General features: G+C 35.1%; 1 protein-coding gene and 3 pseudogenes across 1 annotated transcript; 3 read left to right on the top strand and 1 right to left on the bottom strand.

Annotated features, from left to right (window-relative positions):
* The window catches only part of LOC114410670, a 100,600-nt pseudogene extending 93,372 nt beyond the window's left edge, over positions 1-7,228 (top strand).
* Positions 3,473-4,981, bottom strand: LOC114409517. The gene is made up of 3 exons (XM_028373007.1): positions 4,125-4,981; positions 3,861-4,052; positions 3,473-3,777 (listed from the first exon to the last, which is right to left on the bottom strand). The coding sequence occupies exons 1-3, from the start codon at positions 4,377-4,379 to the stop codon at positions 3,613-3,615; spliced, it is 612 nt and encodes a 203-aa protein (XP_028228808.1). The 5' UTR covers positions 4,380-4,981; the 3' UTR covers positions 3,473-3,612.
* Positions 7,229-9,965: 2,737 nt separating the features above from the next.
* On the top strand, positions 9,966-13,691 carry LOC114409521 (annotated as a pseudogene).
* A 2,344-nt stretch (positions 13,692-16,035) lies between these two features.
* LOC114410671 lies at positions 16,036-16,726 on the top strand (annotated as a pseudogene).
* Positions 16,727-23,247: the final 6,521 nt, after the last annotated feature.

Raw genomic sequence — 23,247 nt, forward strand, 5'->3', positions numbered from 1 at the left:
AGACCTATTCTGTATATTAATCTTGGGTATCATGTTATCATCATTATTTTTATTATTTTACATGAATCTTGGGTTGTAGCATTTGCGATCATTGGTTTGTTATTGGTGAATTTACGTAAATGTTGGCTGATGGTTGCTAAATCTCTTTTGATCTTTTTTGTTTTTGGACTGTTTGATGTTTCTTTATGATCCTTGAAAATGTAGCTCTCTTTATGAAAATGGAACCTTTTGTAAGGCATTTCACAAGGAATCTGATGGATGGAGAGATTGTGTAGCTTGCTACAAGGTAAGATTGGAAGTTTTTGTTTTGTTCATTTTATATCTTGGCTAGATAAGATATTCAATATGCCTACAATCCATACTGTCTTGATTTTCAATCTCTAAGATGTTGCACTGTGGATACATTGTGTCAAAGAAGAAAATTTACTTGTTGGATCGTGGAGAAGTTTTTTGCATGGATTGTGCAAAGAAATATCTTATTCGAAGATGAATAATTTTCTGGCTTTTTGTAACTGTAGACTTGTATAGTATATGCTACAGACTATAAGCTCAATTCTATGATATAACTGGATTCAAGAAAAAAAAAGATTGGTACTTGCATGAGATGTTTTCTGATCTTTCCATCATCATTCTAGAAAAAAATAAATCGTATGACATGACATGATTATAATCTCAGTTTAGTTTCTTCACGAATTTCCTCTAACTAAAACTTTTTGGTAAAACTTAGGAAGGCATATTGAATATTCATGCTTTCTCCATTTTCTGCCCACCAAAAACAAGCATCCCACCAAAATGCTTTCTCCATTTTTCTCCATTTTGCTAAGTTAATGCTGTTATGGCTTTTGAAAATGGTTCCAAAAAGGAGCTTGAGAAAGTTGGTCTAAAAATCTCGAAGAGCTTTCCTCTTACTAGGACTACTCTGGCATCTATGGAGTCTTTGTCCCTGCCAGTGGTACTGTGAACACCTTACTGTATTTTCAGTTTTGAGATTGATCATGACTTTGTGTGTGATGTTTGGGTTCTTTTGCTGAGAACAGGTTCAAGAAATTGTTCTTTCTGCTGATATGCAATGTGAGAAGTGCCAGAAGAGGTTGCACGCCAACCACCTCTTTATCACTTACTCCTTCTCTGTGTATTATATAGTCATTTGTTTCTGTTGTTGCATGACTTGAAAAAACATGGCAACTGCAGCATCAAGAAGACCTAGGTGGTGCCACCACGCTCCTCCTCCTCCCACCCCCAGGATCCTTCACTTCCCTCGCCGGAGACCCTCTTCCCAGAGGGACCTTAAATCCAATACTACTAACAGGTTGGGGGCTCTTATTGATTGAGAAAGACGTGCATGTGTTCCAATAGTGGTGTTGGACAACAACAACAACAGTTATGAGGGTGAGAGGCGGAGGGAGAGAGTTGAGAGTAGAAGTCAGAGTCCAAAAGGGTCGGCTTTAGAGGAAGAAAAGTGGAAGTTTCAAGCTGAAATGTTGAGAGCAGAATGTAATCTGTTGAGGATGGAGAAGGAGATTGCGGTTAAGAAGTTAGAGAGGACTCGTGTTCAGATGGAGACGACGTTCCTCTCCTGGAAACGACGTAGCAAGGTTCCTTTCGACGTCGTTGCTTACGGCAGCAACGACGTAGTTGGCCAACCATTCAACGGCGGTCGTTGCCGGTGCAACGACATAGTAGACCTTACCTTTCAAGCATTGATTGTTATACACTACATCGGTGCCGCCATAGCCTGACCTTAAAAGCTTACCTTTCAATGTTGTTCCTCGTGCTGACAACGTCTTCGAAGGTGAACCTGCAACTACGGGCCTCCAGTCATCCCCGTCGCAGGAATCGTGTGTTTCTAAAACGGTGGAAGGAGACCGTCGTAGACTAGCCGGAGGCCTACGACGACGTCTCATTCAAAGACGGTCGTGCATCGTCGTTGAACTCCGAGAAGCACCGACGTTGAACGCGTTTTTTGTAGCAGTGCATGGGGCATACGTACGCCTATCTTGGCTACGAAATATTTATCAGAGTAAATGTAAGGCCGGACATTGGAATGTTGTAGCTCGTGCCTATCTGTTGCATTTGTTAGGTTGCACTCTTTTTGCTAATAAGAGTGCAACGCATGTTCATGTTGTTTTTTAGACGCTTTTTGAGACTTGAGTCAGAGTGGAAGCTATGCATGGGGAGCTGCCGCCCTAGTTCATATGTATGATCATTTGAATGATGCTTGTAAGAGCGGCAACCGATAGATTGTTGGTTACATCACCCTATTACAGGTAATTGTTGTCAATTATTGTAACTTAATTGTTTTTAAAATGTTATTAATATGTTTTTAATATGTTAATTTGACATTTGTTTTATTTTGATCTAATCTTTGTAGTGTTGGATATATGAGCATTTTCCCTTTGTTGTTGAGTCTTTGAGTGATCCAGACTATGATGAGATGTAACCACATGTTTGCCGATGGATTGCTATGAAGGCTTCTTCGAAGTCATTACCAGCATCGATGTACCGGAAACGTCTAGATGGACTAACGATTGCTTATGTTTGCTGGACGCCTTACGGTGACCACCGTGTAGTGCGGGATTTTGATTTGATTTCATGCTTTTCAGGTCATATGCGATGGGTCCCATTGTTGTCAGACACCGACCAGAGAGGGTGGTGCCACAATTTGGATATGTTCAGACCATTCCTCCACAGACTACAGGTTCAATGTTATCATTTGAAGATATTAACAACAGGTTGATGCATTTCTCTGACTATCTTGCAGCAGTGGGGCAGATTTGTGTTGTGCCAGGACAATGTGCATCAGATTACATGCAGTGGTTCTTCATGATTTCTCATCCACTCATGACACCGGCACAACCTGTTGATATGGCTAGACATCTACCTGTGATGCAGGATGACACATATTTGGAGCCACATATCCCTGAGGTCCCAGTGGCACCAGCAGTAGCACCAGCACATGCCCCTTCTAATGTGGAGCAGCCTAGACATGCAGTGGTAAATAATGTTGCATTAATGTTCTATTAAATGTCATTTAGTTTAATTTTGAAATAATGTAATACTTTATCGGTTGTTTTCAATGTCATAGGAGGCTTGCCAAGCAATCACAGAAAGGTTGGAGCGTTTGCTCAACCTAAGGATAGTCACTGCAGGCATAGAAATACACGAGGTCATGGAAGACTGCTTAAGGATCGCTAGGGGTGTCACAATAGAGGGCAATGTTTATGTCAGGTCGCGACAAAGGCGGCGCACGGATCAACCATAGACGTCATCCATTTTATATTTTAATATTTGGACTATGTTTATAATTTTCTTGTATTTGACAACATTTTCGTTTTCCCAAACATTTTTGTAAATGTTAACTTATTTTGATTTATAATTTTTAGTCTATGTTCATGCCTCTAAATATTAGGGTTAACGTTAACAAATTATTTTAAATTACGTAACCGTTAAACGTATCAAGTAACCCTAGTAATGATGTCACAGTAAATTCATAAGTTCTACACCTTAAACAATTAAGTTTAATGTAACAAAGCTACTAACAATTATGTGAATATACAACCTAACAATTATATATTAATGTAGGACATTACAAAGTCATTAGAAGCTAGATGTTCAATCTTCAGTTATGTCCACATAGTATCTTTTCAACATCATCCAGTTTCTGTACTGATGCATTATACTAATATATGGAGTTGGCCATTGCTTTGCCTGAGGATGACAATTCCTAGACCATAACAATGCTAGAGGCGGTAAAGGACAACAGTCTTTTAAATAAACCTGTTGTACATGCATAAACAATTTTTCGTTATTATAAAACAAATGATTGCATAAATTTAAAAATAGGACTATCTTGAACCTACCTGAACAAAATGATTGCCATAGACGTGACTGATACATATTATGCGATGCACAGAAGAATCTATTGGTGATTGACTTCTAAGAGGAAAGAACGTCATGCTTTGTTGTAGTGACAACGATACAAGGATTACATTATACCTTGATGCAATGACATATCCCATCTCGGTTATATCCATCCACTTATCCATAGTAACCTGAATCAAACAAATATACACATCATATTTATTTAAAGTTAATTCTTAAAAAGCAAAACATAAATTACATACCATGGATAATCCATCAACAAGTAGGGACCTCCTTAATTCCTCGAATCTGTATGTGCCACCAAAGAGCTTGATATAGTCATTTGACCATTTGTCAAGTTCTTTAAGCAAATGGTTACACACCAAGGACCAAGAATCTTCACCCATACCTAATAAAGTAGCAATTGCACGATATCCACAGTTATCGTCAGCTTTGACATCCACAATGTTGTCAATGAAATCGTGTATAAACAAATGAAATTGATCCAACATCGGCATGATCCTTCTTGGAATAGGCTGGTTAGAAGATGATGCACTACGCTTCACTGAAGAATTACTATTTTGCACATAATGTAAAGCATCAACATACTCCTAGTAAGACGGATCACACTTTGTTGATCTTTGGTTTTTGTTCATGGGTTTCTTCTGTGCACCTTTAGTGTTGACCTTTTTTGGAGGAGGGTACATAGAGTTTTGATTATGGTATGCAATTTCCCGAAGTTTACTCTTTAGAGTTACTTTACCACAAACATCAAGTTCCTCAAATCGCTTAGATATGGTTTCCATCTTTTCCTTAATGGTCACTTGGGGCTCAGATAACCCTTGGTTTGAAAAACTTAGTCTCCTCCAAACCATATGGATTGAATCTAGTGGGATACTACCAAGAACATATTTAGATAGCTCACATGCACAAGGAAGATCGTGCATAGTTCTCATGACATAACCACAACGAGAAGGATTCATTCCAGCATAATGTACACGCTCATACTCAGCAGCAATCTGATTTAAAGCATACCTTAAAACCATGCTAAGAAGCCCCTTGTATAAGGTAACTTTAAAAACATGTCCAACCACATGTGTACTTGTTTCCAAGGATGCTTTAATTTCAGTGTGTTGCAGTGTGATGATGTTGTTCATGGCATCCCAAACACTACATAAGTCTCCAAGGCTATTCTGTAATACTTTTTTTAAAGCCCAATGAGCAGATTCAACCCTACATTTGAAATACACAAAAACAATAAAGAAATACAATAATTAAAATCCATCAACCCTAATAGAAAAACTTGAACATTTTCATACTTGTTTGTTGTTGTGTTTCCTAAGTGCATCACCTTATTCATCCAGGTTGTAACAAATTTTTCCTTGTGGGGGATTATCCATGTTTCATTAACATAGTCAACAAACATTGGTCAGGGTGAACAAGCAATTTCAAACTTCTTAAGGCAATCATCGAACTGATGTTACGAAGGACAATCAACCAAACTTCCCCAGGCATCCATCACATACTCCCAAGCATTTTTTTTACCAATTAGGGATTTACATTTTGCCTTAACATTCTTGTCGATGTGAAACCTACACAACAAGTTTGTACACTCATGGAATACAGTTTTCATTGCATTCATCAATGTTAGGTCTCTGTCAGTCACAATAACTCCAGGGAGGGCATCATGTCTTAGAAAAAAACCTCGAAACCATTCTAAAGCCCATACCACATTATTAACACGTTCACCCTCAAGATATGCAAAATCAACAGAGAATGTCATCCCCGTTGGTGTCACACCAACAAAGTTAAGTAGTGAGAATTTGTACTTGTTTGTTTTATAGGTACTATCTATCAAAAACACCAAATTACATGCATTGCATAACTTCACCGCATCAGGGTGACACCAAAAGATATCACGTACCACATTTTCATCCTTTAATCTATGCCAATGAATATATTGATCCCGTTCAAGAAGCTTCATTAAATGTTGCATTTCAGTATCATTTCCTCTAACGGAAGAACGATATGCACTTCTTGCATTGTACTTGTTTGTTTTATAGGTATTATCTATCAAGAACACCAAATTACATGCATTGCATAGCTTCACCGCATCAAGGTGACACCAAAAGATATCACGTACCACATTTTCATCCTTTAATCTATGCCAATGAATATATTGATCCCGTTCAAGAAGCTTCATTAGATGTTACATTTCAGTATCACTTCCTCTAATGGAAGAACGGTATGCACTTCTTGCATTGTATATTTGTTTGATTGTTATACAACTATTGACATTGTGCTCCTTCAATGTTAGCAGGATGTTTCTTGGTTTGACCATTGACTTTGTCATATCAGCAATAATTGTCTTTTCATCCTTAGTCAATCGCCCAGTGTATGGATGTCCAACTAATAACTTCGCCAATTCATGATTATGACTCCTACACATCAACTTCACCATCCAACCTTATATCAATCTACAGACGAATTATTTCAAATACACATATAAACAAATATTATTCAGGGAAACCAGCAACACCAACTCGCGTACCTGGTGTACCTCCGATGACGAACCAACCACCGCAACAACCACCACCCACCGGTAACACTTTCACCTCCACCCAAGCGGCACCTCACTCAACAACAAAAACCAACAGAGCAGAAAGTGAAGCGCAAATGCCACAAACCAGCCAAACAACTTAAAAAAGGAAGAAGAAGACATAGGGGTAATTCTTGAATTATCAAAAAATGCTGGGTGCACAAACAATAATACTGGTGTACCTACCATCACCCGGCATCAAGGCCACCAAATGTCTGGGCCCCACCAAATGTCTGGGCCCGTAAACCCGCTGCCATATTAAGTACGGGAGGAAGCTTTGTAATTATTAAGAAGTATTTTTTTATCAATTAAGTGTTAACTTTAACAGTACAATAAGACCTGACATGTAATTCACGTTATTAATATTGATACATTTCATCAACACCAATTGCGATATGTTAATGATGTGTATATTTAATTGATGGAAATGATCAAATTAAATCATTTCAAATAATTAGAAGATCCAATTAACTGAATCATTTAATAATTAGAGGATTTAATTGAACATAAAAAATAAATTAGAGGAAATAAACATTAATTTAACCTATCATCTACGGCAAATAGGTAGGAGTATACTTGGATCTTCATTTCATTAATATACCTGAATTCTACCAAGATTTATTCCAGTCACCGCCAAAGTTCAACACTGCTGGTGACTTGCTTGATGAAGATGCCAAGAAGAGGTTGAAGGAAATGCTTCTCTCCTTGAAGGCATTTACCATGAAAACTTCAAGGGGGAGAATTGACATAACTCGATCTAATTCCTAGAAATTGTTGGAATAGGCTATGGATTTTAGTCCATTCCTTTAAGGAATAATGTGATTCCTATGACTGCATGGTAAATGTGACATGAAGTTACAAAACGAATTATTCTATACTTTACAGAGGTAATACCACATATCTGTGATTTGTTTCTTATATAAAGAAATAAAAGTAATACCACAGTATTATTATTTTTTTAGGCAAAAATTATAATATATATATTAGAAACTGGAACCAAGTAGGTGCATAAGGAACGCCTTGCAAGGTTCAAGAATTACACGAAAAACAAAATAACCCGAAGCATGGCTCCAAATCATCAAAACAAGTGGTAGAGCACAGTGCTAGCGAGACCTATAAACAAGCACAAACAACCAAAGACATCACCTAAGCTGGAAAGATTACCCGCCCCTGGTATGTCCTCCATCCATATTCGAAAGGCATAAATTCGGAAAGTTGGTCTACTGGAAAAAGGAGTAGTGAAAACCTACCAGCTTGACTCTCATCCAGTTCCAAGTCTTGATCCTGATCCTATCCATAATCCCTTCAAAGGACAGAACTCCATTGTTAAAGAACATGTCATTTCTCATGCTACTCACAACATACTCCAAGCTTGTTTTGCCAATTTAACTCTATGCAGCGAATAATGCGCTATGGTGTTTTCACTTTTCAGGGATAACCATATCGGTACCTAAGGTCCCCTTCCGGGTAGTTTTCTGTTTCCAATTTTAGAATTATTAAAAACTAAATGCAGTTTCAGCTTTAAGTATTGAGTTTCAATTTTAGTTTCAATTTCAGTTTTAAAATTTTAGAAACTGTTGGAAGTTAGAAATAGATAAAACAATTAAAAAGTATGAAAAAAATAAAAAGCATTGAGAATCGTCATCACCGATCACTTCCTCCAATGGATCCCTCCTCTTGGCTGCCTCCCTCTCTTCACCTCGCCGTGGCCGTGCTGCTCGGCGCCTCCTTCATGGCCCTCTCCGCCTTCTACATCCACCGCTGCACCGTCGAACATGCCCTCCTCCGCCTCGTCGAACTCCACTGCAAACCTCTCGCCACCTCCGACGATGAAGACGACGATCGAAGCAGATTCGGAGACGACGACATAGAAGCGGAAACAGACGCCAATCTGAGAAACTACCAAGGAGCTTTGTCGAGATCCGTTGACGACTGCTCAAACGTGCTTCGGAGCTACAGGATTACGTCTTCCATGCCAAACGTGGTTTCCGCCACTGACTGGTTTGGAGAGGACGCTATGAATCACGCTTCGTCGCTGGAAAATCTCCTATTCGTCTGTCGGGACTTCTGTCTAAAACTTGCTTCCCAAATCCTAAAACATATTTTTATTGTTTTGTAAATATGATAAAAAGGGTTTTAAAACTAGTAAAACATGAACTCACAATAAAATTATCTGAACAGGATTTGGGTTAAAAGTAACATTTCAAAACTAAAAACTGATAACCCACAATCACCCCAAGCGGGGCCTAACCAACTATAACACCACTTCCAGATTCTATCCTCAACAAAGCATGTCAGCAACAAATGAGACGCGGTTTCTTCACATAACCTGCAGAAAGGACATGGAGCGGACTCACCATTTGCCAATATATCTCTATTTCTAGCTAAGGTTTTGCCTCGTTGGTAACTTATTGAGTGCCAATCTCCAGATAAAGTCTTGATGGAAGAGATTTTGCTTTTCCTCAATATTATATCTATCCATTGTTAAACACTGGACCACTGTAAACCGTATGTAATAGTGGGTTATTGTAGCTTGGCTGTATGTGATGTAAAGTTTGACGTGGAGCAAGAGGAATACATTATTTAATATATTTCTTAAAATCATTTTATCTAATTCGTTAATATTTATTAAAAATTATAAGATCACGAAAAAAAAAATCTTTATATATGACATGAAATTCATAAAATTTTATTTTCTTAATAGATTTTAATCAAATAAAAAAATATGTTTAGAAGAGACTTCGAAAGTTTTCTTATCATTTCTAAAAAAAAATATGATAAGAAACAATAATCTATATATTTTCCTATCAGGCCCTTGCTCTCGAGATCATCTTCCTTCACTTTTTAAGAATTTCTAATAATTGTATATCAAAATAAAATTAATTAATGAAATATTAATTAATATTTAAATTATACTACTATAAATTTTCAAAATCTTATTTCACTTATACAATACAAATTTTTATTTCAATCGTTAAATTGGTAAAAACTTAATATTAAAAAAATATATTAAACCAAAACTTGGACGCTAGTTTTCCTTATTTTTTCCTCCACCTATGCAGCTCCTTTCATTCAACCATATACTACTAGTGGTCCGAATATCCGAACCAAGTTGAGAAAAAAAAAAGAAATATTTATGCAATTACGTGGCGCTTGATGGAGCAATTTCTACCCCCAGCCTGAAAAACTAACCAAACAAAAACATCCAACCACAAAAGCACTTTCATAGTACAAAAATACACAGAGAAAGAGAGTGAAACAAGTGGTAACTTGTGCTGCAGGTTTTGACTTCGTTTTCCATCATTCATTCATTCACAGTTTCACTTTGGTTGGAAGCACAACGTGACCATGACGATCAAAGCAAGGGAACCATGTTCACCACCTTATTTATATTTAATGGGTCACAGCCGTCTCTGACATTGACCCCACAAGACACCTTTTCCTTACTATATTCCAAACCAAACATAAGAAAAAATCAACCTAAAAGAAGGGGGGGGGGGGGGGGGGGGGTACTGGTGTCGTTATTCTTTGCTATTAAGGTTTGGAATTTATTTGGGCATCTGAAAGTTCTCAATTTTCACATGTGGTTGTGGTTCTAAGGTCAAACAGACCAATTTTCCTTTTCCTTCACTCATCCTTGCGTTTTCTCAGCAGGTTCAATTCACCCTTTTGTTTTAATTTGCTACGATTGGTTATTCTTGTCTGTATATGTTGTTTGTATGATTTTCTTTGTTTGTGTATTAATTTCTTGTGAGCACTTTTCTCTCGACATCTACTATTTCCCAATTGATTGAGGATCTTTGTAAATTTTCTTAGACAAGATGGAAATCATAGAAGAGAGAAAATTTTCTAAATTGTTGTCAGAGCTGACCGATGAGATTGCTTCTCTTGCTAAGAACTCTGAAATTGAGGTGTATATTTTTGCTGAGATTGCCATGTTGGTTGAGAAATTTCCACCAATCTTCACTGACTTGAGGGAAAAAAACACTGTTTTGGACAAGCCACCTATAAGAAAATCCTTGGAATCTCTTGAGAATGAGCTGAGGCGTGCGAAAGCTTAGACTAAAAGCTCCAATTTGAGACAACCAATCAAGCAAATTGTGGACATAACACATGATATCGGTCGATCCTTGGGCCTTCTGCTTGTAGCCAGCCTAGAAGTGTCCACGGACTTCAGAGAAAAGATTGGTACATTGCAAAGACAATTGATGAATGTGAGATTTTCCGGAAGTGCCATGAAACTGACTGGAGAAATAGAAGAGGAAATAGTTAATGTCTCTATCGATGATGTTGTTTTGCAACTTAAGAATGGTAAGGATGAAGAATTTGCGGTTGCACTTTTGAGACTAAAGGAGTTCATGAGGAGTGAAAGACTGGATGGTGGCTTGATTGATGAGGAAGCAACTCTTTCCATTCTTTTCAATCGTCTAGGTTCATGTAAGGCTGACAATAGGTTGACCATCATTCGATTGCTAAGAAGTATTGCTTTAGGAAATGATGAGAAAAAGGTAAAATCCTTAACATAAGGTGACGTATCTTGTAAATGTTGGTCTAAAATCATTGCACCTATGATTGTTTTAGCTTAATTAAGTAGTTCACTGCAGGAGAAGATGGTAGAAATTGAATTTTTATCGGCAGTGGTGAAGTCACTGACAAGAGATTCAGAAGAGAGGAAGGAAGCAGTGGGGCTGTTGCTAGACCTCTCTGACATTCAGGCAGTTCGACGGCGAATTGGAAGAATTCAAGGGTGCATTGTTATGTTAGTTGCTATACTTAATGGGGATGACCCTGATGCCTCACATGACGCGGCAAAGTTATTGGATATATTGTCTAGTAATACTCAAAATGCACTTCATATGGCCGAAGCTGGCTATTTTAGGCCATTGGTACAGTATTTGAAAGAAGGTAATACAGGGTTTCCTTATCTGATACATCACTTTCCTTCTCTATCATTTATGTGGATAATCCATTCATGTTATTACAAGTAATTTAGGAGTATATATCATCGAGTCCATTATATATCATAGATGAAAATCATAATGTGTTTATTTAGGACAATACTATTACCCTTAAATTCAGTTTAATCTTAATTTGATAGTCTTGGCTATGTTTCCCCAACTGAATTAACATTTGCCAAAACTGGTATTGTACTGTTTCTGTGTTCATACATGTAAATTTTGTGTTTTCTTCTATCCTAATGCTACATGCATGATAAATAACAATTTTTTAAGCATGGTTTAAACATATGTTTTGTTCCAATTTGATGATTATATGAAGAAAAAATAAATTTAGTCCTTATACATACAGTCATTTCCAGTTACGTGCCTGCCATCTGTTGCCTCATAAAGTATGGAGTTAAGTTACTGTAAAGTATAGTGTTAAAATTGTGCGTCACGCATGCTATAAATATGTTTTAACCTTGTATAATAATATTTAGGAGGGGGACGATCAATGACTTTCATTTGGATTTATTAATTGTTCTGTGTATGGCTTCTAAATCAACAATGATCAGAACTGTAGTAAATGATTCTACATTCCATGCACCTGAATCTGAAATCATGCTATTGTAGGGTCTGACATGAACAAGATCCTAATGGCAAAAGCACTTTCTAGGTTGGAGCTCACTGATCACAGCAAACTTTCCCTTGGAGAAGCTGGGGCAATTGAGCCCCTTGCCAATATGTTTAGTACTGGGTAACTCGAGTCCAAGTTATCCTCTCTAAATGCGCTACAAAATCTGTCTAGCATGACAGAAAATTTGCAACACTTGATCAGATCTGGAATTGCAGGAACTCTGCTACAACTTCTTTTCTCAGTAACATCTGTGCTCATGACTTTGCGCGAGCCTGCATCAGCTATTCTTGCAAGAATTGCTCAGTCAGAATCCATCCTTGTTAATGATGATGTGGCTCAACAGATGCTTTCACTTTTGAATTTTTCTAGCCCTATAATTCAAGGTCATCTATTAGAAGCTCTAAATAACATAGCCTCCCATCCTGGTGCATCCAAAGTGAGAAGCAAAATGAAGGAAAAAGGTGCACTTCAGTTGCTCTTGCCCTTTCTCAAGGAAAACACCACCAAAGTCAGGAGTAAGGTCTTGCAATTGCTGTACAGTCTCTCGAAAGATCTAACAGATGAATTGACTGAACATCTTAATGAAACTCATCTTTTCAACATTGTCAATATAATCTCAACATCAACATTAGAGAGTGAAAGGGCTGCGGCTGTCGGCATATTGAGTAATCTTCCTAATAGTAATAAAAAAGTGACAGATATACCAAAGAGAGCAAATTTGCTGCCCATTTTAATATCCATTATGTATTCTAGCACAGGAAGTGATTCATCCACAACAAATAACTTCTTAAACGAGAGTATTGCAAGTGTTATTATTCGCTTCACAATTTTCTCTGACAAGAAACTACAACTTCTTTCAGCCGAACAAGGGGTGATTCTTTTGCTTGTAAAACTGCTCTCAAGTGGTTCACCAATCACAAAATCAAGGGCTGCAATCTCTTTGGTTCAACTATCGCAGAATTCTCTGTCTCTTAGGAAGTCTAGAAAATCAAGGTGGCCATGTGTTCCGCCCTCGGTGAATGGCATATTGTGAAGTTCATGATGGATATTGCTTTGTCAACAGCACATTTTGTTTGGTCAAGGCAGGTGCTGTTTCTCCCCTTATCCAATTATTGGAAGATACTGAGAGAGAAGTAGTTGAAGCTGCTTTGCATGCCCTCTCAACTCTTTTGCTAGATGAAATCTGGGAAGGTGGTGTCAATTCCATTGCCAAGTTGTCAGGTGTGGAGGCTATTATAAAAAATGTACAAGTTGAGGATGCAAAGGTTCAAGAAAAGGCAATATGGATGTTGGAGAGAATATTCTAGGTTGCAGAACATAGAGTAAAATATTGAGAATCTGCTCAGGTGATTCTTATTGATCTTGCCCAGAAAAGTGATTCTAGATTGAAGTCAACAGTTGCAAAAGTATTAGCTGAGCTAGAGCTCTTGCAATCTCAATCAAGTTACTTTTGAAACAAGCCTTTTTCTTTGACCAATACCGTGGCAGTGATTTTGTTTTGATCTCCATTCATTTATATTATTTTGGCGTACATGTTTGTGTTTTACCTTCTTTTGGATGAGTCACAAAGTGCCATTTTGGTATTTGTAATTTATTTGACGAGAAAATAGTACAAGTTTGGTGATGTATCAAGGTTGACTATCTCTGTTCACTATTCTTTTTTTATTTTTTTATTTTTGCCAGTTTAACATTCTACATTAACAATCTATAATGAAACAACTCATCAATTAAGTGTGATACATGGCAGATAAATATTTTAGAAATAATTAAGATAAGATAATAAAAACATCATTCCATACCACAAAAATAAAAATCAAACACACTTTTTAGTTTCTAAATTTCAATTCCCTTGATGATGATCTCTGTTAAATAATTTAAAATTCAAATCTTACATATAAATTTAGCTTGAATATCTATAAAGTAATCTGATCTATTTCTACCCAGAGATCTATGAAGTGATAATTAACAATAGTTTTTTTTACTGGAATAAATTACAATTGTTATTAATGTTAATGTTTGACATATTAATTTTATTTCTTTACCAAAAAAATATTAATTTTATTTATATACAAGTTATTTTATCCAACCCAAGTGTGATTTTAAATTTACATATGATTTTTTTATTTGATCAATTTCCATAAGAAAAAGGTTGCTAAGGATCAACTTATATCCTATACTAATGTGGGTTTAAATCTTACTATATACATGAAGACTTAAGTGTTGTTTGAATTTTAGGGCATGTCCTTATCTAGTGAGTTCACATGGCCCAGCTAAACTTTCACCTACTAAAAAATACTATCATAAAAAAATATTTAGTCAACAAATATTGTCATAAGTAATAATATAAAAAAATATAAATATTTTAATTAAAAAATGTTCCATAATACAGATAAAGGTAAAAATATATATAAAAGAACTTTTGATTGATCCTACGGACTACTTATACCTCTAGTTTTGATATTGATAGCCAACGTAAGTACAATTAGATGGATATCAAAGGAAAATTAGGAAATTATTTTGTTAAAGTATTTAATACAATTATATATGACCATGACTCGAATTTGAGGAAAACTAATATATTATTTGTTAAGTGCATACGAAATCAACATTTTAATAAACATTAAAAAATTGAAAGAATTAAATAAGGAAACATGTTTACAAGGTAATATTTTTTTTGCTCACATCACACTTGTTGACATCATCATTTGCAAACGTTACACTCTTTGCTCAACATTTGTTAACCACGTCAATAATTGTTAATATTTTTTCACGATAAGTACTAAATGAAAAAAAAAAATTTAAAACCTTTCTTAAAGAAAATTACAGGAACTAAACAAAGGGTAAATTATAGGGATGACAAGAGTTGAAAGAATTAATTGTGACACAACTTTCCAAAAGTTTATGCTAAAGTTGACATTGGTGTTGCTTGATGAATAACTAATTTTTCTAATAGTGTTATACCTGCTTTGACATTTTTTTATTAACACAAATTAGTTTTTAAAAAAAGGCGTTTATGTGATATTAATGAGAAAACTTGATGTTTGACACAAGATTAATTGTTGAGCAAGGTGTTAATGTTATTGGTGCAAGAGAGGTGACTGGCAAACATATCAAAACAATACTTACTTAGACACCAAAAAAGAACAAGACTTACTTTCCTTTAATGAATTTGATATAATCTGACCGCATAACTCTAAAATTCTAGCGTCGACAATTCTCATTGTGTATCACTTATTGTGACAATTAACAAATGTTAAGGTGAAATATTATAGTATGTTGGTGTATACTTGCCAAGATTGATATTTAGATACAGGAAATTGTATGTTACAGTTTTAAGAATTAAATCTACACAAATTAATTTCGTATATTTTATTTTTAACTTTTTAAGCAACTTGTAAAATTCACTAACTTGACAGGTTGATGTTGCATTAGCATAAAAGTTAAAAGTAAAATTCGTCAAAAAAGTAAAAAGTTAGAGATAAAAAAGTACAATTATTTTAACATGTTAAGTTAGCTCAATGATAGGAGGTTAAATTTACAAGTTTTTTTTTAAATGTTGGAATTAAAATATGTCAAATTAAATTATTGGAAGAAAAATTCATCAAAAAATAAAAAAATTGGATAAAAAATACAATTAAACCAAAGATATATAATTTATCTATTTCTTTCCGCTCATCCAAATAAGCTTAGAGAAATTCATTCACTTCTTCTCTTCCTATTTATATTCATTTCTCATCTATTTCAATTTTTAATTTCTTTCATTTCTAATTATTTTCTCTCTATTTTCATTTTGTTAGTTATTTCCATTCTATTTATTTTCTCTTTATTTCACTTGTAATACAAACAAGAAAGCATTGATTTCGGTCTAAAAATGCAGCCTCAGTGTCAGTCGACTTAGCAAGAACATGTCAAACTTTGAACTCACCCTCTTCTTCAAATAATTTAATTAAATGGACATGGAGGCTTGTAACACAAATGTGTTTCCATAACAAATGTTAATAATGGTGCGCTGTTTCTTCTTCTGCCTCATTTCCATGTTATCTGTAGAAGGCACCATTACTATTACTCCGAAGAAGTCAATCCAAGGAACCAAGTCCCTGGTTTCTGCAGCTGGAACATTTGAAGCAGGATTCTTCAACTTTGGAAACTCACAAGGCCAATACTTTGGTATATGGTACAAGAACATATCACCAAGGACTATTGTGTGGGTTGCCAACAGAGATGCCCCTGTGAAAAACTCAACAGCATTTCTCACACTAACTCATCAAGGAAATCCTGTTATTCTTGATGGCTCAAAGGGTATCGTGTGGTTCTCCAACTCATCAAGAATTGCTGAGAAACCAATCATGCAGCTTTTAGACTCAGGAAATCTTGTTGTGAAAGATTGAGACAGCACAGAGAATTTTTTGTGGGAAAGTTTTGATTACCCTGGTGACACTTTTCTTGCAGGGATGAAACTTGAGGACAAACTTGGTTACTCGTCCTTATATGTCTCTCATTTCTTGGAAAAATACGGAAGATCCTGGTTCTGGTGAGTTTTCATATCACATAGATGCTCATGGCTTTCCTCGACTGGTTACTACAAAGGGAGTGAGTTTTTTTAGCAGAAGAGCAGGGTCATGGAATGACTATATTTTAATGGAGTTTCGTGGGAAAGAATGGTTAGACTTAGAATCTCCAGATGATCTCTAGTGGCTACCGAGAAGGAAATCATTTCCTTAGAATCTTCCGTAACTCCCTTTTTAAATTTGTTTTCTTTAATGCCAAAATTACCCTTAATATAGTGAGAAGAGAGAGAATTAATTTTAATAAAACTAAAATAACCCCTAATGACTTTAATACATTTAAGTCTAACAATCATCACATTATGCATCTTTTCATTAAAGTCATTCTATAATTACATGATCCAATATGAGATTAAAATAATCTAACATTCTCCCACTTTGACTCTTGTCATGACTTAAAGATTCAACATTAAACTTTAAGTGCGCACCATACATTGAAATTACAAGTCACCATCCTTAATTTAATTAAAATGATTGAATAATGGTGATTGCAAGTTATCCAAAGAACTTGGTTCCTTCCATGTATTACGAATCATCCAATTCAACTTTAATTAATACTGTAGTATGTGTGTTTATAGTCCTTTCTATGACACAATAATGTCATCTCACAAAAACAATAATGTATACCATATAATGTGAATGACAAAATAAATATAAACAACTATAATTGAATTCACAAGTGTCATATAGTACAAGCATCACAACTAAAATGTATATATATACATGACACTACATCGTTAACAAGGACTTATCCACAACACCCATCCTTTCAACATGGCCAATAAATGTCTTGGGTGGTAAACCTTTAGTTAACAAATCTACTATCATTAAGTTTGTACTAATATGCTTAACACTTTATGCTTCTACACTCTTTAACTAACAAATACTTTAAATTCATATGTTTTGCTCCTTTAGAGTATTTGTTATTCTTAGAGAAGAAGGTAACTGTTGAGTTATCACAATAAATCCTCAGCGGTCTGGCTATATATACTATCGACAATACTAAACCTTGAAGTAAAATTCCGCAACCATAATGCTTGAATTGTGGCCTCAAAGCATGCCACAAACTCAACCTCCATGGTAGAAGTGGCAATCATAGATTGTTTTGCACTTTTCCATGACATCGCTCCTTCAGCCAAAAGGAAGATGTACCAAAATGTAGACTTCCTTGAGTCCACACATCCAACATAGACTAAATCCGAGTCGCCAATCACTTCAATGTGATCTGGCCTCCTATATGTGAGCATGTAATCCTTTGTGCCTTGTAAGTACCTAAGAACTTTCTTTGCAACTTTTCAATGATCTATTCTAGGATTGCTTTGATATCGACCCAACACTCTTACGGGAAAGCTAATATCCGGTCGTGTACACGTCTAAGCATACCTCAAGCTCCCAACCACTGATGCATAAGGGATATGCTTTATTTCCTTTCATTCCCAGTCATTCTGGGACATTGCATTTGACTAAACTTGTCCCCTTTTTGTATTGTAACAATCCCTGCAAAGCATTTTTCCATTTTGAATCTCCCTAAAACTTTATTGATATATCCTTTCTGAGACAATCACAACAATCCTTGTGATCTATTACAGAATATTTCTATTCGTATCACATAAAATGCCTCACCCATATCTTTCATTTTAAAGTTATTAGAGAGATACTTCTTTACATTATGTAACATAGCAACATTATTAACAGGAAGCAAAATATCATCAATATATAAGACTAAAATTACAAATTTGCTCCCACTAACCTTCATGTAGATACACCGATCAACGGTGTTCTCTAGGAAACCATACGACGTAATAGTATCATTAAACTTAAGATACCACTATTTGGAAGCTGATAAATACTAATTATGAGTATATTTTGGGGGTTAAATTATAGAGGAATTTGTAATTTTTCTCTTCTAATTTTTTATTTTCTGAGCAAATAATTGTTAAATTAACATCATTTAAGTTTTTGTGTAGAGAATATTAAAAGTGATGGATTTATGAAGCTTAGTGAGTAAAATAAAGTCCAGAAAAGCAGGAATAATTAAGGAAATTAGAGCTAATTAAGGAAAGCAAGCTAGCTGAGGAAAGAAGGACTAATTAAGGAAAAAAGACTAATTGAGGAAATAAGGACTAATTAAGGAAATAAGACTAATTGAGGAAAGAAGAATAATTGAGGAAAGAAGGGCTAATTAAGGAAATGAGACTAATTGAGGAAAGAAGGACTAATTAAGGAAATCAGACTAATTCAGAAGCCCGCTAATCTGCACCTATAAAAGAAGAAGAGAGAAGAAGGAGAAAACACATAAATTTCAACAGAATATAATTCCTTATAGAAGGAAAAGGCTAGAAGGATGAGAAGCAAACAATGAGAGCCATTCCTTCCCTCAATTTCATTTCTTATCTTTTCCCCCTTTATTAAATATTTCCTTCTTGCAATTATAAAGCCTCCATGACTAATTGATCTTTTGAACCAATTATGCTAACAATCATCCCAAGTATGTCAACCTTCCTTTGGTTTTTGCTTCCCTTTAATGTATCTGCTTCCATAGGGTCAGGTTGCCATCTACTTGGAAAAGCCCAATTAAAAGAAACATCAGTTTATAATATGTCAGGTAGACCAAACCATAAAGAACAATTAAAAACAGTTGATCATCCAGAATAAAACTATACCGCATGGCATTGACCCTTGCTTGCCTATCATCAGTGTTAAAATCATCATCAACATCAGCATTCTCTTGAATCTCTTCATCTCTGTTCAACTCTTCAAGAAGGCTATCTCAAGGATTTCCAGATGAACTTGAATGTGCACCAGTCCCATCTGTCATCATGGTTACTATGGACTTTATGGTATCTCTTCTTCCTCTTAGATAATCCCTTATGGGTTCACCAACTGCCTCAAGGAAAACACTTGCAGGGTCCATTGTCCTAAGTGCTTTAATAGTTGAAACATATTGGTGTAATATATCATTGGTTGACGCGCCTGCAGTAAGCAAGCGATAACACAGTGCTGAAATAAATGATTCCACCAGCTTTGAATGTTGTCCAGTGTATTTAAGACACAATTTTAAGTCTTCAATTGCCAGAGAGCTTCCAATATTGGTAGAGAGAAAGGAAAATACATTATCAGAAGATGTCACATGAACAAACGAGCCACAATCTAGAAAATAATTAATTTGTTATGACATGTCAAATGGCACTAGTGCTTAATGTTGGTGTTTGAAATTTATTCAAAACCAAGGTTAAAGCATGCAACTGTAACAAGAAAGAGGTGATAATTCAAATTCAAGCTTCATTGTCCAAAAGAACATGTTAAAGCCTACAATAATTGCCATTCTCTCTGCTATGGCTGGAAGCTATAACTAGTGAACATGTTTTAGTCAAGGGTGCTAATCTACCCCTTCAATTTGCTAAGACATAAAAGAGGGTAATTAATTTTCTAATAGAAAACTCATAAGAAAAATAGAGAATTAAAAACAAAGTACCTCTTAGGATAATCAACAATTATCTCGAATAATTTGGCTATTCTTAAATCTTGTAGTGTTTCATATGCAAAATATTCCAACCGTAACTTCCATCTTACAAGCCCTTCAGAGGGAGTATCAATTCTAGGACAACATCAAGATGGTTGTGGTGCCAAAGGTGATTTCAAACCTGTTGAAGTACTCTCATAACTAACGACATCACCAAGATAGACAAGAAGTGCATGAAGAAACTGAGGAGGAACAACCTAAATGATTCCAGTTATCAATGTACTATGTTAGAATTATGAAAGCATACATTTATTTTTCTAAATAGGCAACTATGGGTCGAAATTATATTTTAGATATAGTGCCACAATGACTGTCCAATTTTCAGAAGTAAATAAAACTAGGATCTAGTTTTAAATTCTTCCATTAACAACTTTGGAACTCGTATGCACTATAGAGATACTTTTTACCTACTAGACTTATTGCATATGATCATTGATATTTTTTATACAACATGTAATTAAAGTTTTTCTTGTGAAAACAAATGATTGGCCAAAGCAAAGCATCCTAAAAAATCTTATTAACGGAATCCATACAATATATGTAAATGAATTTAATATATCTCCCGAGGAAAGAATCATAGTTATGTAAGAATTGAAATGCAACAAGACTAACAAATTAAAAAATGCTACTAAGAAAACAAGTGAATTGAAACTTGTATGTGGTATAAAATTTTGACAAGACTGGATACTTGGAAATGTTTTTGGGGGTTGGTCGTCATTTGATCAACTAGTGACGAATCTCTTTTAACGTGATAAATTGTTGAGTGCTAACAGAATGATGAGAAGTACCACAACATTAATTGTTACAATATGATAGAAATACACATTTGAAGTATAATGCATGCATCCCCAAACATGGAGATGCCTCAAACTGGGTTTCCTTCCTGTCGATAATTCATAAGGGGTCTTAGGAACTGCCTTACTAGGAACCCTGTTATGTAGATAAACAAGTGGTCTTTAATGCATGCATCCACAAAGATAAAGGTATAGTACTATAACTCAGCATAGACCTAACCATATCCATTAGAGTACGATTCCTCCTTTCAGCCACACCATTCTGTTGTGGTGTGCCAGGCATAGTATACTATGCACATATGTCTATACATTCAAGAAACTTTGCAAATGGACTTGGAAATTATCCACTTTCATTAAATTTGCCATAAAATTCACCACCTCTATCAGACCTTACAACTTTCACTTTTATATCTAATTGCCTTTCCACCTCATCAATGAATACCTTCAAGACATCCATTGATTGAGACTTTTTATGTAGAAGATATATATAACAATAACATGAAAAGTCATCAATAAAGGTGATGAAATACTTTTCACTGCCTTAAGATGGAACATCAAAAGGTCCACACTTATCAGTGTGTATCAATTCTAAAAGTTCATTACTTCTTGTAGCAAAATTCTTTGATATTTGTTTAGTTTGTTTTCCTTAAATACAATCTAAAAATATATCCCAATCACTAAAATCTAATTGAGGTAAAATTTCATTTTCATTATCATTTCTTTGGGAATATGACCTAATGTTTGATGCCACAAATAAGTAGAACTATCATTATGCATATTACGCTTGCTACTAACATCACATTCAACATTCAACAAGGATTCTTTAAACTTTTCATCAATATTGAAACAATACAAACAATCTATTAAAGTACCAAATCCATAACAGTACATATCTTTAAATAATGAAAATTCATTGTTTCCAATCTTGAAATTAAAACCTAAAGCATCCAACCTTGCAACATAAACCAAATTCCTGGCCCATCTAGGTACATAGAGACATCCTTTCAAATCTACATGACAACCAGTGTCCAAGATTAATCTATAAGTCCCAATGCCCTCTATTCTTGCCTTCATCCTGTTTCCTATGTAGAGAAACTTTTTAGTTCCTTTTATGGTTTGGATCGAAAGGAATCCCTACATAATATGTGACATATGAGTAGTTGCTCCAGAATCAAGCCACCAGGTATTATTAGGCACCTCAAAATATACCCTCTCTTTACAAAAGTAGCACTTCTTTTCCTTACAGACTCCTCCATCTTTAACCTTTAAGTTGAATTTTCCTTTGCCTTTTCTACTCGACTTGCTCTTGCTAGTACTAGCTCCATCATGAGTTGTGAGATTAATTGAGTTGTCCTTCATTTTCTTTAATCCCCCTTCCTTCTGAATTAACATGACCTTAATTTCTTGAAAATTCCATTTTTCCTTAAGAGTGTTATAGTTCACTTGAAATTGGCTAAATTTAGTAGGAAGATAGTTCAAAATAAACTGTACTAGAAAGGACTCACTCCCTTCCATCTCCATGGTATTCAACTTTACTTCCAGATTAGCCATTTTTGTCACATGATCATGAATTGGTTGAGACCAATCAAACCTTTAGTTTGTCAGCTCACTTGATAAATTCCCCACAATTGATTTGTCAGTAATATCAGATAGTGAGTAATCCTTGACCAATTTCATGAATTCCCTTGCATTATCTATTTTAGGCATATATGGCTTCACATTTGTAGCCATAATTAATCTCATCATGTTCAATACCAATCTGTTAGACCACTCCCAAGCCTCTTTAAGAGACTTGTCAACATCAGTATTGGTCTCTGTAATAATTGGTGGGTCTTTATCCATTTTCAATGCTAGGTCCAAGTCTATTACACCCAGTTGAAACTAGATCATTTCAAACCATTCAGCATAGTTGAGCCCATTGAACTTGATCATTAAGTTAGCCAAAGCAGACAAGTTAGGAATAGTTGCATATATTTAAATAAACTCACACTTAAAGCTTTGAGTAAACTTAATGGATTCAAACTATATAAACTTTAATCATGTATCTAATTTCACCTTTGGGTGATAAATAAACACATTTCCATATCAATAATGATGCCAACCAAATACACTTTAATGGGAAATAGACCATACTATTCTAGACATGCATGCTACCTTTGGAGACACATACATACTCAACAAGCATGAAAATAAATCTTTAATATCATTACTTATAAGCAATGGTTCACCTTTGGGTAACTCATGTATGCCTTATAATTAATAATCTTAATAAACCCAAACACGATAATTTCACAACATCGTTATCTCAAATAATCAAGTAAAATGAAATTA

The sequence above is a fragment of the Glycine soja genome, chromosome 4 (genome assembly GCF_004193775.1).
Source record: "Glycine soja cultivar W05 chromosome 4, ASM419377v2, whole genome shotgun sequence".
In the NCBI taxonomy this organism is placed as follows: domain Eukaryota; kingdom Viridiplantae; phylum Streptophyta; class Magnoliopsida; order Fabales; family Fabaceae; genus Glycine; species Glycine soja.